Source organism: Dermochelys coriacea, chromosome 1 (assembly GCF_009764565.3).
Source record: "Dermochelys coriacea isolate rDerCor1 chromosome 1, rDerCor1.pri.v4, whole genome shotgun sequence".
Classification (NCBI taxonomy): Eukaryota; Metazoa; Chordata; order Testudines; family Dermochelyidae; genus Dermochelys; species Dermochelys coriacea.
Genome location: NC_050068.2, coordinates 324,832,810 through 324,847,862, shown reverse-complemented (window position 1 = coordinate 324,847,862; position 15,053 = coordinate 324,832,810). Strand labels below are relative to the sequence as shown.

General features: G+C 46.8%; 1 protein-coding gene and 1 long non-coding RNA gene across 2 annotated transcripts in view; one reads left to right on the top strand and one right to left on the bottom strand.

Annotated features, from left to right (window-relative positions):
- The window catches only part of LRRK2 (leucine rich repeat kinase 2), a 133,633-nt gene extending 125,804 nt beyond the window's left edge, over positions 1–7,829 (bottom strand). The window contains 3 exon segments of the mRNA XM_038415017.2: positions 7,239–7,324; positions 7,422–7,608; positions 7,610–7,829. Of these exon segments, the coding sequence (XP_038270945.2) occupies positions 7,239–7,324; positions 7,422–7,608; positions 7,610–7,753 (417 nt within the window). The 5' untranslated portion in view covers positions 7,754–7,829.
- A 1,513-nt stretch (positions 7,830–9,342) lies between these two features.
- LOC122456597 overlaps positions 9,343–15,053 on the top strand; it is a 54,397-nt gene continuing 48,686 nt past the window's right edge. Inside the window, exon 1 of the long non-coding RNA XR_006275559.1 lies at positions 9,343–10,662. This is a non-coding gene — a long non-coding RNA (uncharacterized LOC122456597). The remainder of the gene's footprint in view (positions 10,663–15,053) is intronic.

The window sequence follows — 15,053 nt, the reverse complement described above, 5'->3', positions numbered from 1 at the left end:
GCACCCCCAACCAGAGCCCTCACACCCTCCTGCACCCCAACCCAAATTTTGTGAGCGTTCATGGCCCACCATACAATTTATATTCCCAGATATGGCCCTCAGGCCAAAAAGTTTGTCCACCCCTGTGTTAACATAAGATCCCTCTTGCAATGTTGATATAACTCCCCTCCCCCGGGCTTTTAGGGTTCTTAGCCTTTGTCTAGTAACACTGTAAGCAAATGATTGTATCTTAAATAAATTGTCCGAGCCTAAATTAAAAAGAAAAGAAATAAATAAAAAAACTTTCTTACAGGTACTAAAGTGGATCATTTACATAAGGCCCCATTTGATGGCATTACTAATATTCTGTTATTTTAAAATTGGTTCCCTTTTCATTACTAGTATGCGTAGTGAATTGAGGCAGTAATGTTTCAATGATAGCCACTCACTTACTTGAATTTAAACATGTCTTGTCCTCTATTATTTAAGCAGCATCAATCTGTGACAGTCAGTGATCGCAGAAACAGTAGTTGTTCAGTACTTACTAAATATGGTATCTATTCTGTCTAAGGCATTATTATTTTTGACTTATTGGAGATCAGTAACTTTCCCACTGTTTGTAGAGAAGTTTGTGAGGTCTGTATTAATAGTCCAACTTGCCTTGGTATTTACAATATTGATCTACTAAGAAGTAGAGGTTCACTTTGTGTGAGTTGATGATACAGCAGCAAATCATTGCGTGGCAAGCTGAGCCAGAAGGAAATTTGTTAATCAATCCAGACACTGCTCTTACTCAGACAAATCTCAAAACATTGGTCATTTTCACTCCAGTGTCACAAATCAGAAAGAGCTACTGATCCATTAACGTGTACATTGAAAAGCAGTTGTTAGTGTAAATATGCTGTAGAAAAATGGAGCATCTACAGTAACTCCTTGCTTATTGTTGTAGTTATGTTCCTGAAAAATGCTACTTTAAGCGAAACAACGTTAAGCGAATCCAATTTCCCCAAAAGAATTAAATGTAAATAGGTGGGGTTCGGTTCCAGGTAAAAAAATTTCGCCAGACAAAAGACTATCTATCCATCCATATACACACACACACACTCTCTCTCTCTCACAGTATAAGTTTTAAACAAACAATTTAAATACTGTACACAGCAATGATGATTGTGAAGCTTGGTTGAGGTGGTGGAGTCAGAGGGTGGGATATTGGGGATCAGGGAATGCCTTATTGCTAAAGGATGAACGAACTACCACTGGGCTGAGCCCCAAGGGTTAACACATTGTTGTTAATGTAGCCTCACATTCTACAAGGCAGCATGAATGAAGGGAGGAGACACAGCATGGCAGAGAGACAGAGACATATATCGTGTGTGTGAGAGAGAGACGGCCATTGCCCCTTTAAGTAAGTACACTGCCTTTTTAAGTAGATAAGCAAGTTGAGACAGCAGCTGCTGCCAGCAAGCTCCCTCTGTCCTGAGCCCTGTCGTTTCCACTCCCCTCCCACCACCCCGGCTCTATGGAGATGGGGTACAGGAGCGGGGGGGTCGACAACACCCTGACATTAGCACCCCTCCTTCTCCCTCCCCCCACACAGCAAGCAGGAGGCTCCTGGAAGCAGCTCCAAGGCAGAGGGCAGGAGCAGCACAGGGCAGTGGGGGGGAGGGACAGCTGAACTGCCGGCAATTGATAGCCTGCTGGGCGGCTGCTGCACAGGGAACTTAGGGGAGCGGATAGGGAGGCTGCCGGTCCACCCTGGTTCCAAGCTCCCACTAGCTAGCTCCAATGGGCTGCTCTTCCTGAAAGTAGTGGACAAAGTAGGTGGCTGCCAAATAATGTTATAAGGGAGCATTGTGCAACTTTAAAATGAGCATGTTCTCCAATAGATCAGCAACGTAGCAACGAAACAACGTTAACCAGGACGATGTTAAGTGAGGCGCTACTGTACAGCACACTGTCCCCACCATAAATTCAGACTCAAGAATCCCAGTTATCGTCACTGAATCACAATGGATGAAGCAGGGAAGATTGAGCACAGTTAGTGCATAGTATATTTAAAATTGTTACAGCATTAGGGAGCAGAGGAAAGGGTGGCTGCAGCATTTTGTGATGTGAAGGATTTGAGTTGTATACTAACTATAGGCTTGGTTAAACCTTAGACTTTTTGTGGCCCCTTAAAGTAAACTCATAAAGGTTAAGAAATTCAGACAGAAGGCTGAAACTTCATTTTAAAACCAATTATTAAAGGTGAATTAAAGATATTATCTCAGTGTCCTGCACTTGCAGCTCAGGTACAGTCATTACTTTCTCCCTTATGCAGTTTTTCAAAATTTCCCCTAAAGTTTCAGTTTGAGATATTTTTTTACTTTCTATTCTAAACTTCTGCATCGTTTTGCTATTGCTTAACAACTGCTGCGTTCAATCCTAAAAGTAATGGATCTATAAATCCCTTACCTACATGATGATTGAATAGTGAGCCAGGAAATTAAAGTTTCAGATTCCCAACACTGCTCTGAGATCCTCAACGGAAAGGTTGTGCAAAGAATTACTATTTCATTATTATTACAATAACTATACATCACAAGGAGAGTCAAGAATAAATTGTATTCTTTGTATTGCTTACTTTGAATTTTTTTAATTGTCTGTGTTTTAACTTCGGCCTTTCCCATTATTTAAAATAGATATTTCTGGGGGATATTTATATTTTTCTTACTAACAAACTGAAATTTTTAAAAGGTGAAAAAAGTTGCAATCATTCACATTTATTTAAAAAAAAAAAAAAATACAAACCAGCCCTACAGAGGTCATATTATCTGTAAATATCCTTTGGGAGTAACATACATTTTATTTTATAAGGAGTACTTGTGGCACCTTAGAGACTAACAAAATTATTTGAGCATAAGCTTTCGTGAGCTACAGCTCACTTCATCGGATGCATTCAGTGGAAAATACAGTGGGGAGATTTATATACATACACACAGAGAACATGAAACAATGGGTTTTATCATCCTGCTATTACCAGTAGGAAGTGGGGGGAGGGGAAGGAAGAAAATCTTTTGTGATGATAATCAAGGTGGGCCATTTCCAGCAGTTGACAAGAACATCTGAGGAACAGTGGGGGGTGAGGGGAATAACATGGGGAAATAGTTTTACTTTGTGTAATGACCAATCCACTCCCAGTCTCTATTCAAGCCTAAGTTAATTGTATCCAGTTTGCAAATTAATTCCAATTCAGCAGTCTCTCGTTGGAGTCTGTTTTTGAAGCTTTTTTGTTGAAGGATAGCCACCCTCAGGTCTGTAATCGAGTGACCGGAGAGAATGAAGTGTTCTCCGACTGGTTTTTGAATGTTATAATTCTTGACGTCTGATTTGTGTCCATTTATTCTTTTACGTAGAGACTGTCCAGTTTGACCAATGTACAAGAACAAATCCACACAGTCACACCCCTGGAACCCCGACCCCATTTTCTATCTGCTACCCAAGATCCATAAACCTGGAAATCCTGGACCCCCCATCTCAAGCATTGGCACCCCGACAGCAGGATTGTCTGGCTATGTAGACTGCCTCCTCAGGCCCTACGCTACCAGCACTCCCAGCTATCTTCGAGACACCACTGACTTCCTGAGGAAACTACAATCCATCAGTGATCTTCCTGAAAACACCATCCTGGCCACTATGGATGTAGAAGCCCTCTACACCAACATTCCACACAAAGATGGACTACAAGCCGTCCACCCGATAATGTCACACCTAACCTGGTGGCTGAACTTTGTGACTTTGTCCTCACCCACACATTTGGGAACAACTTCAAATCAACCTTCAAATCAACGGCACTGCGATGGGTACCCGAATGGCCCCACAGTATGCCAACCTTTTTATGGCCAGCTTAGAAAAAAACTTCCTCTGCTCTCGTCCCCTAATGCCCCTACTCTACTTGCGCTACACTGATGACATCTTCATCATCTGGATCCATGGAAAAGAAGCCCTTGAGAAATTCCACCATGATTTCAACAATTTCCATTCCACCATCAACCTCAGCCTGGACAAGAGATCCACTTCCTGGACACTACGGTGCTAATAAGTGATGGTCACATAAACACCACTCTATACCGGAAACCTACTGACCGCTATTCCTACCTACATGCCTCAAGCTTTCACCCAGATCACACCACACTATCCTTTGTCCACAGCCAAGCTCTATGATACAACCGCATTTGCCCCAACCCCTCAGACAGAGACAAACACCTACAAGATCTCTATCAAGCATTCTTACAACTACAATACCCACCTGCTGAAGTGAAGAAACATACTGACAGAGCGAGAAGAGTACCCAGAAGTCACCTACTACAGGACAAGCCCAACAAAGAAAATAACGCCACTAGCCATCACCTTCAGCTCCCAACTAAAACCTTTCCAATGCATCATCAAGGATCTACAACCTATCCTGAAGGACGACCCATCACTCTCCCAGAACTTGGGAGACAGGCCAGTCCTTGCTTACAGACAGCCCCCCAACCTGAAGCAAATACTCACCAGCAACCACACACACCACACAACAGAATCACTAACCCAGGAACCTATCCTTGCAACAAAGCCCGTTGCCAACTCTGTCCACATATCTATTCAGGGGACGCCATCATAGGGCCTAATCACATCAGCCACACTATCAGAGGCTCGTTCACCTGCGCATATACCAATGTGATATAGGCCATCATGTGCCAGCAATGCCCCTCTGCCACGTACGTTGGTCAAACTGGACAGTCTCTACGTAAAAGAATAAACGGACACAAATCAGACATCAAGAATTATAACATTCAAAAACCAGTCGGAGAATCTTCAATCTCTCTGGTCGATTAAACGATTATAGACCTGAGAGTGGCTATTCTTCAACAAAAAAAACTTCAAGAACAGAATCTGAGAGACTGCTGAATTGGAATTAATTTGCAAACTGGATACAATTAACTTAGGCTTGAGTAGAGACTGGGAATGGATGAGTCATTACACAAAGTAAAACTATTTCCCCATGTTATTTCCCCCCCCCCCTTACTCCCCGCTGTTCCTCAGACGTTTTTGTCAACTGCTGGAAATGGCCCACCTTGATTATCACCACAAAAGGTTTTCTCCCCCGCCCGCCGCTGGTAATAGCTCATCTTAAGTGATCACTCTCCTTACAGTGTGTATGATAAAACCCATTGTTTCATGTTCTCTGTGTGTGTATATAAATCTCCCCACTGTATTTTCCACTGATGCATCTGATGAAGTGAGCTGGAGCTCACAAAAGCTTATGCTCAAATAAATTTGTTAGTCTCTAAGGTGCCACAAGTCCTCCTTTTCTTTTTGCAAATACAGACTAACACGGTTGCTACTCTGAAACCTGTCATTTTATTTTATGTGATTGACAGGAAGGATCTGTTTTATATGTGTTTTCTGGCAATGACCTGGAAAAGCACCTGCAATATTTAATATGAAAATGAGTCAGTCTTATATTACAAAGATAACCAAGCAGAATCTTGAACTGCAGAATTTCCCCTGCTTTGTTTCGGAGGTTCTCCTGTGCGCGACAGTGGCTATTTAAGTCAGATGTCACTTCCTTAACACACCCTGCTATGTTTAAGAACAATATTGGAATATATCCAATATTGTATCACATTTGTAGCATATGACACCCTATGTGATTTGGAAATTTGTGCAATACAGTACTTACATAATTTATAAATATACTTGTTCATTTTATTTTGGTTTAGTATTTAGAAAGCAAAAGAAAATAATTCAAATAAGCAAACAACAAGTGACAACAAACCTTAGCCATTAAAAATCATTAGTATTCTAGAGCAGTGGTCCATGATAATAGTAGAATATATTCATAATATTATTAGTATAATGTAATAGTGGAACCTATTATAATCTGTTCCTTAAAATTTTCCAAGTAATTTGACACAGAAGAAATATAGCAACTTGGCTAACTGAATTCCACAGATTTAAATGGTAAATGGTAGATTGTTATTTATTTTTAATCCACTTCTGTGTCTCTCTCTTTAATGTGGCAAAGAGTCCTGTGGCACTTTATAGACTAACAGACGTATTGGAGCATAAGCTTTTGCGGGTGAATACCCAATTGGTCGGATGTAGTGGGGGAGGAAAAAAAAAAACAAAAACAGATGTGCTGCCCTTTGTCATGCGTTTCTTTACTGGAACATCTAGTGGTGACCGTACAGAACTGCTAACATTTGGTGGCCCGGAGCTATAGTTTTGTTGTATTTATCTTCTTACAGTAATATTTTCTCATGTTATGTCATCTACGTAGTGGCCATAGAGTTAGCAGAAGCATTTGCACGGAGGCTATTGATGTACAATACTGTATGAGTGTTTTCACACACGTGTAACTACCCATGTGGTAGGAAAGGCTGTGTGTATTGTTACCAGGGGTGAAAGTAAGGCAGTACTGCCTACAGGTAAAAAGTGGCCGCTGGTACCGGCCGGTACCACTAACTTTAAAACACTGCTGGGGCAGCGCTTTAGGGACCCTGCTTAAAGTGCTGCTGCGGCAGCGCGCTTTAACTTCGCTGCCCCTTTTGCACCCCGCAACGGCGGCTCTGCCGGGTCCCTACCTGCAGGGCCGCCGATGTGGGGGGCGCAAACGGGGCAGCGACGGCCGGAGCCCCGGACCCTTTCAGTCGCTGCTGGAGGCCCGGCAGGCAGCGCAGACGGGCTGGCTGGGGGTCTCTGGCCCCCGCCCCCCCCGCAGCCCCGCCCCTTCCAGCAGAGGCCCCGCCCTGGTAAGAGCTTAATTTTACCGTCGTCGCTGATCGTTACTGTCCGGCACGGAGCTGGACCTTCCCAAACGTTTGATTTGGCTCATTAGAAAAATCAGGACCAGCCGCACAGTTTGGCTCTGAAACCAAACTTCCCGCGAAGCTGCGGGGAGCTGGGGCTTGGCCCCACCGCTCCCAAAATGACAGGTTTCAGAGTAGCAGCCGTGTTAGTCTGTATCTGCAAAAAGAAAAGGAGGACTTGGGGCACCTGAGAGACTAACCAATTTATTTGAGCATAAGCTTTCGTGAGCTACAGCTCACTTCCTCGGATATGCATTTACTGTGCATCCGATGAAGTGAGCTGTAGCTCACGGAAGCTTATGCTCAAATAAATTGGTTAGTCTCTCAGGTGCCCCAAGTCCTCCTTTTCTTATCGCTCCCAAAGGGGCAGCCGGGGATGGAGGGGAGGCAGCCGGGGATGGAGGGGAGGCAGCCCAAGGCGTTTACCTGCTGCACCGCGACCACTCGCGGGTAGGAGTCCAACACCAGCAACAAGGGCACGTGGACGTTTCGGCCGCCGAACAGCCTGGGCGCTGCGGGGGGAGGAAACAAAACCAGAGCCCGTTACTCGCCGGGCCAGAGCGGGGGAGCCCTAGGGGGGCGCCCGACCCGCCCGGACAGGAACCTCACCGCGGGGCCGGTGGGCCAAGGCCAGCAGGTCCTCCAGCGTCTGCAGCAAGCTCTCCAGCGGCGTCCCCTCCTGCACGTTCGTGAGGCGAACGATCAGCTTCTTCAGGGCGGCTTCCTCCCTCTCCCTCTCCCTCTCCTCCTCCTCCTCCTCCTCAGGGCAGCTGCCGCGGCTGGCCATGGCTGACCCCCCTCCTCATCCCATGCAGAGCGCCCGGGAGCTCCCCTCCTCCTCCTCCTCCTGCTGCTGCTGCTGCGGCGGCGGCGCCTGGTTTGCGGCTGGTAATAACTGCTGCCGCCTCCACCCCACGGCTCAGCCCCGCCGCTGCGCTCATCGGGCTATTTCTGAGCCTCGCCCCCCTCCCCCCGCCCCCTTCGCCTCAGCACGGCCAGAATCTGCGGCGAGACTCGAGCGGCCCTGAGCCGGTCCGAGATGAAGGGGCCGCCGCAGCGCCGCCCTCCTACCCTTAGGGGGCGCTGACGCGACACAGTCTCTCCGGGGCGGGGCGCGGGGGCGGAAATTTAGGGGCAGAACCAGCCAATCAGTCTTCAGCCGCTGACAGTCCTGCCGTCCAATCGTGTGGGAGCTCTGGGAGGAGCGCCCCTTCCTGCCGCCCCAGCTTGCTGTGGTTGCGGGCCGGGGTTTTGGGGCGGGAAGCGGGCGAGGGCTGCAGCTGTGGCGTCCCCTTCTGGAACCGTTGGGGGATGGGGCGGGGCGAAAGGGTCTCCCCGACCCAGCACGGGCCGTGTGGGGGCCCGCGAGCTGGGCAGTCTCCCGGGCGCGGCTGGGGGAGGGGGGACGTCAGGCTGAGCAAGAAGGGCCCGAAGTGCTCGTCTCCGTGCCTCCCCCACGTGTCTCATGAGGGGGCTGCAACTGAACTGCCTGCTTTCCGGATGTGGGGGGCAAGTTATGCCGCCCCCGCCAGCAGGAGCCCTGCAGGGCCTGGGCTCTCATTACTTCGCAGGTTTCAGAGTAGCAGCCGTGTTAGTCTGTATTCGCAAAAAGAAAAGGAGAACTTGTGGCACCTTAGAGACTAACAAATTTATTAGAGCATAAGCTTTCGTGAGCTACAGCTCACTTCATCGGATGCATTTGGTGGAAAAAACAGGAGAGATTTATATACACACACACAGAGAACATGAAACAATGGGTTTATCATACACACTGTAAGGAGAGTGATCACTTAAGATAAGGTTTCCGATATAGGGTGGTGTTTATGTGACCACCGCTTATTAGCACCGTAGTGTCCAGGAAGTGGATCTCTTGTGTGGACTGGTCCAGGCTGAGGTTGATGGTGGGATGGAAATTGTTGAAATCATGAATTATAACATTCAAAAACCAGTTGGAGAACACTTCAATCTCTCCGGTCACTCGATCACAGACCTAAGAGTGGCTATACTTCAACAAAAAAGCTTCAAAAACAGACTCCAACGAGAGACTGCTGAATTGGAATTAATTTGCAAACTGGATACAATTAACTTAGGCTTGAATAGAGACTGGGAATGGATGAGTCATTACACAAAGTAAAACTATTTCCCCATGGTATTTCTCCCCCCACCCCACCCCCCACTGTTCCTCTGATATTCTTGTTAACTGCTGGAATTAGCCTACCTGCTTGTCACCATGGAAGGTTTTCCTCCTTTCCCCCCCCTGCTGTGGGTGATGGCTTATCTTAAGTGATCACTCTCCTTACAGTGTGTATGATAAACCCATTGTTTCATGTTCTCTGTGTGTGTGTATATAAATCTCTCCTGTTTTTTTCCACCAAATGCATCCGATGAAGTGAGCTGTAGCTCACGAAAGCTTATGCTCTAATAAATTTGTTAGTCTCTAAGGTGCCACAAGTACTCCTTTTCTTTTTGCGAATACAGACTAACACGGCTGCTACTCTGAAACCTCTTTTTAAAATGTTTCATTTTTTAGACACAGGTATTCTGAAACACCTACAAATCACTGGTTATTGCAAATGCTTATTGACTAAATTATCCTTCGCCTATTAAGTATCAACTTGATCCTAAAAATGTAAGGCAGGGCTGTCTGAATCAAGCTGTATTTTTAAGAGTTTGTATACAAAGAAACTTTTGTCTTGGTTTCTTAATTATAGACCACAAAACCATGACTGCATTTGTGACATGAAGGGAAACAAGCTAAAACTTCAAGCACTAAAAAGATTATATGGATCTGTGTCAATTTGATGAAACACTGATTCATTAGAAACTAGTTGAATGCTTTCTCATTTGAGGTAGTGCTAGCTCCCATAATGACAAAGTAGATTGAATATAAGTAGATACATATCAACCAGCACATCAAATACAGTTTTCTTTCTTCAGAATTAATAGTTCAAACACTATTTTTAAGGAATGGTGCTGGATTCTTGCATTCCTGACTGTCTGACAGCGGCTCGCATCAGAGACTTCAGAGGAAAGTTTAAAATATGCCATAAATTGTAATGTTGGTAATTACACCTTTGGGAAGACTCTAATATCAAGCATGAGGTTTTATCTCTCAAAAATGCTTATCCTAACTAGTATAAATTGCACATCTTTACTAATCCTAGTCACATAACTGTCTAATCCTAAATTGAATCCTGCTGCGGATAGCAAAGAGTCCTGTGGCACCTTATAGACTAACAGACGTATTGGAGCATGAGCTTTCGTGGGTGAATACCCACTTCGTCGGATGCATGTCATGTTGTGAATGGTACTCTTTCCTTTTTGAAGGTTGATTATAAGGGCATTGTAATGGAATTTTAGTGTTCATGTGTATAGCTGCTATAAGATAATTTTAATTCTTACAGGAAAAGCTTGTCATTTGGCTAATCAATGAGATCATTACTGAATTACATTGCATACTGACTTTTGAAAAAAATATTGAAAAAATTCTAGATGGTTCTCATGTAATTATTGAATAAGACATTCTCCTCTTCCTTTTTAGAGTTAAAAATTAAAGATGATTGATTTTTGGTAAATTTGGCCTGCTTTCTTTTTATGAGGCACAAAAGACTTTAACAGTCTCGTAGAGGCTGTTTTTATGCCTTGCTAGGCTGGATGGAGTGGTTCTTAGAGGGTTCTGCTGCTTACTCAAAGATTCCAGGAGACGCTGATGAGAGTAGACCTTCTACTCTCCAACTAATTCGAAGCCTTTGAGGAGGACCACGGGGGAGTCCCGACAACTGCTGGATTTTGTCGCAGACGTGGAGACCCTTTGGGATGATGGACACCAGGAAAGCAGGACCCCCCACAGGTAAAATGGATTCAATTCACTGTGACGGGGTTAGAGATGATCCGTCTCTCCTTCCTCAACCTTGCTGCGGGATAGATGGTACTCTTCTCTCTACCTCTGGAACGTTGGGCAGACCCGACCTTGCACGTGCTGCCACTGGAATGGACAGCACCTTGCAGGCGCTGAGCAAGATCTTATATAATCTCTAAGGCAGGAAAAATTTTAAGGGATTAGAATGTTGGGGGTTGGCTCTGGTGGGAAAAGCTGGCTTAGTCCGGTTTGAGCCAGACGACTCCAGTGTCTAAGCTGTAAACAAGTTCGCTTACAAAGATGGATCCCAAGGGTCATAGTTCATATATTCTATCTTAGAGTCTATTAAAACCAGTGATACACTTAACATTACTTCAAAAATACATGATTAAAAACAACTAATTGAAAATATTAATCAGTACCAACATTTTTTTACTTTTTTATACCTAACACGTTGAAGGTACATTCACCTGAAGCCACCGATGCAGGTAAACTGACAAAAATATGCAATGCAATTGTGATATTAGGAAACACCCCAGAGAGTCCAAATTCGAGTATTTCTTGAAGCAATTCCTTTGGCTTGCAATCCAAATTAAAGTTCGTTGAATATATTTGTTTGAGGAAGATGACCTCATCACTGAGATCTTTTGAGACTTCTTTGTTGTAATGTTACTGAAATTGTTCAGCTGCAGAAAGTAGATCTTCATTACTCAGTCCGTTGAACTGCCAAAGAAACCCAAAAAGGGTACAAATTAGTCGCAGTGACTCAAATCGATGTGTCAGACCTTATTGAATAGCGTCAATGATAAGGAAGACATTGACCCTATAATGCTGCTCGGCATCGGATTCATTAGGTATGTTGCGATTGGTGGAGAACTCAGATGAAATGCCAATATTCTGTGCTACTAATTTGGGCTCAGTCAGGATCGCATCCCATTGTTCACAAATCTGTTGACTGTCATTGATAAGATTTTCAATGTTATCCCTTTCAACATCAAGTACAGCATTGCGTGCTTCAATTACCAGATTAGTTTGGTGGATCGTAAGTAGCTTCATCCACAAAGATGACATCAGAATGCATTCAAATTTGGACATGTGCTTCTGAATAGACTGAAGTTCAGTTCGAGTCTGTGCAGTGATTACTGTAAACATTGAGAGATTCAAGCTAATTTAAAGCCTCTCTCACTGAATTCAAATGTTGTGCAACCAGTTGAACACCATCAATCCGTGCAGACCATCTAGTTTTGGACATCCCATGCAGTGAAACAGGAAGATACTACTTCAGAATTGCCCAGTTTTGTGGATTGCTACTGAAGAGCCTGTCCATTTGCTGAACAGTTCCAAAGTAAGTAATTGCCTCCTTGCATGATTCAGCACAGTCAACACATACAGGGTTTAGTGTGTTGTTTCCACAGCTGGAGAGAAAACAGTTTGAATTATGCTCAAGCAGAACTGCTTGTACATGTTTGTACTTCCCAGCCATATTAGATTCATTATCATAAGCTTGACCAATGCAGACCTGAAAATTGAACTTAATTCTTTCTAGAATTTCTAGTACTTGAGCAGCAATTTCTTTTCCACTTTTTCCTCATAAAATTATTAAACAAAATAAACCTTTCTTCAATTGAAAATTTTGAGCTGTCTACAATCTTAATATGTTGAATAACCATAGTTATTTTATTTAATAACCATAGTCTTTTCCTTGTGAGAACAATCTGGAGTGGCATCAACAATGATTGAAAAATACTTGGCATTTCAAATCTCATCAAGAATTGTTGTTTGTACGAATAACCCACATACCTCAATAAACTCATTTTGTATGCATGTGGAGAGATATTGGAGTTGCATGCGCTTTTGACTCTTTTGCGATTCTCAAATATGTTTAACATGCTCTGATAAAAGTAGGTCATATTTGCTGAGGAGCTCAACTGTGCCTAGAAAGTTTCCATTTGCACGATCACCAATATGTTGACTAGAACCAAAGAAAGCCAATCCCCGCTCAGAAAGAAAAAGGTTGACATTCAGGATGCACTCAAGAAGTTTTTTTCCAATTGTTAGTTTCTGTAGAGAGTTTAGACAAGAGTAAATTCTAAACTGAACTTTCAGCTGATCCTGCCCTAATGGCTGATTTCTATGCAACATAGTTTTCTTTGTGTGACGTTGAACTCTCATGTCATGGTATTCGGTCTTTCAACTTCCTCCAGGCCTCTGTTGATGCTCCATCCTATCCACACTTGAAATCTTCTACTGTAAACATTGTGACGGGGCAAGGCCAGATGGCTATAGAAAAGTAGTCTTACTGGGATCCAGGAAGTGGGCGGGCGAAGCGCGTCCACTGCTAAAGGATGCCCCCCAGCCTAAAAGGGGGATCCACAGGACCTAGATACCCGAAAAATTCTGGGGGACAAGATGTTGACAAGGTTGACTACGAGCCCCTCCATGCGGACCCGGAGGTGCAGCAGGCGGCCCGGCACAGCCTCGGCGACCCACAGCACTTCGGGCCGTAGGTCGGGGGAGAACAGGGTCGCCACTCCAGCCATACGAACTGTGAGGTGGCTAAAGTAGACCCTGTCCCCCCAATCCAGCCGCCAGCTGTCTTCAACAGTCGGATCCGTATGGGTCTCCTGCAGGAAAACCACAGAGTACCTCCCCCCCGAAGGAAGGAGAGCACCTGGGACCTGCAGAGACCCATCCTACAGCCGCGGGTGATCAATGTTGCGATGGTAAAGGGTGCCATGAGGAGGGCTGTGGGGGGTCCTCGCCGGCAGGGACGCTCGCAGCTCCCGGCGGGCCGCGCAGCAGTCCGTGACCCACCCCATAGGTGAGTAAGGAGTCATGGAAGAGGCGGACCCACTGGTAGGCTGCAGCGCCCTGCCTCCCGATCCTTTTCCCCTCCCCCATGAGGGCCCTTGCTGCCTGGAGGATTTGATTAAAGTCCCCCCATCGCTGGAGGGCAAGCTGTATTTTGTTGCGGGAGCCACGGACATCTTCTAGGAACTTCCGCAACTCCTCTTGCAGCGCATGGGGGGCTGGGGTTATGGTCTGGTTACTCCCCGACGGGGCCCTTGGTACAGCCCCGTGGCCCAGCGAGACGGGCAGACAGGGTGCGGACGCGCGACGGGGCTCCTCATGGGTTGACCTGAGTACTGCGGCGATAGGGGGCGGCGGAGGGAGGATAGCAGCCCTTGGTGGGTTGGGACGGGTAAACACAAAGGCCACTCCCTGGGAGTCATCTGTTGTAAAGGGGAAGGAGACAGTCCCAGGGGTGGCAATAACATCTCGGGAGGTGGACGGGATAAGGGCAGGGGCAGGGTTAGATGTGAGAGTTTGGGCGGGGAGAGGGCTCTCAGTGATGCCGGGCGCAAGCTCTCTGGTGGATTTGGCAGCCAGGGCATCAGGAGGTGGACTCTCTTCTGTATGGCCCTCTCCCGGGAAGGAGGTCGAATGCTCCTCACCAGCGAAGGGTGCCCCTGGTGGCTCAGGTTCCACCCGCGTGGCACTGGCCATCGCCTCAACAGGCTCGGCGGCTCTCAGCGGGGTGCCCTCTCCAGCCGGATTGATGGAGGAGTCCAGGGGCTCCTCGGAGGTGGGAGCAGAAGCAACGGTTAGGGGGAGGGAACATGGGGAAAGGGGGGCTGGAGTGAGGTCGCCCAGGTCGAGGCCCGCTGGCATAAGATCGTCCTCCCCCGGCTGACGGGGGTCAGACCCAGGGCCTCGATCTCCTCATATATGGACGGGAAATTGTTTTCCACTACCCTGGGATTCTCCCCGCTGGCACCTGACGTGACGATTGCTTCGGGGCACACTGGGGTTTCAGATGGTGCCTCGGGGGTCTTGGAGGGGAGGGACTCCCATGGAGGGGAGATACTGCCTTCCAGTGCTGCCACGTCTTCCCCAGCGGCTCTGGTGGATGGAACACACCCGTGGGTAGAGCGGAAAGCTCGGCATCAGTGCCCCCCCTTCCTGGTCTTCCGGGGGGCCTCCACATCAGATGAAAGGAGCGGAGCTCGAGCCTTCCGCTTGCCCCGCTTCCCCTGGACTAGGGCCCAGCCCTCCATGGCTTCATCTGGGGGCTGGCTAGCAGGGGTTCTGTCAGGGGGCAGAGGCGATGGCTCAGGGACTCGAGGGGGTGATGCTGGGGCAGCACAAGGGAGGGAAGATTCCCCTTGGGGCGGGCCCTCTCCCATGCCCGGCAGTGTCCCTATCACACCCTCCTCCACAGGCCCCGCAAGATTGCAAGCAGTGGGGGCGGGGCTCTCCCGCTCGTCTGGGCATAGTTGGGAGGTGCCCTATTGGCCCGAGCGGGAGCAATGGTGGACTGGGAAGGAGGAGGGGTGGTTTCGGGTGCCGGGCAGCCAGGGGCGCCGGCGATGACGGGGCCG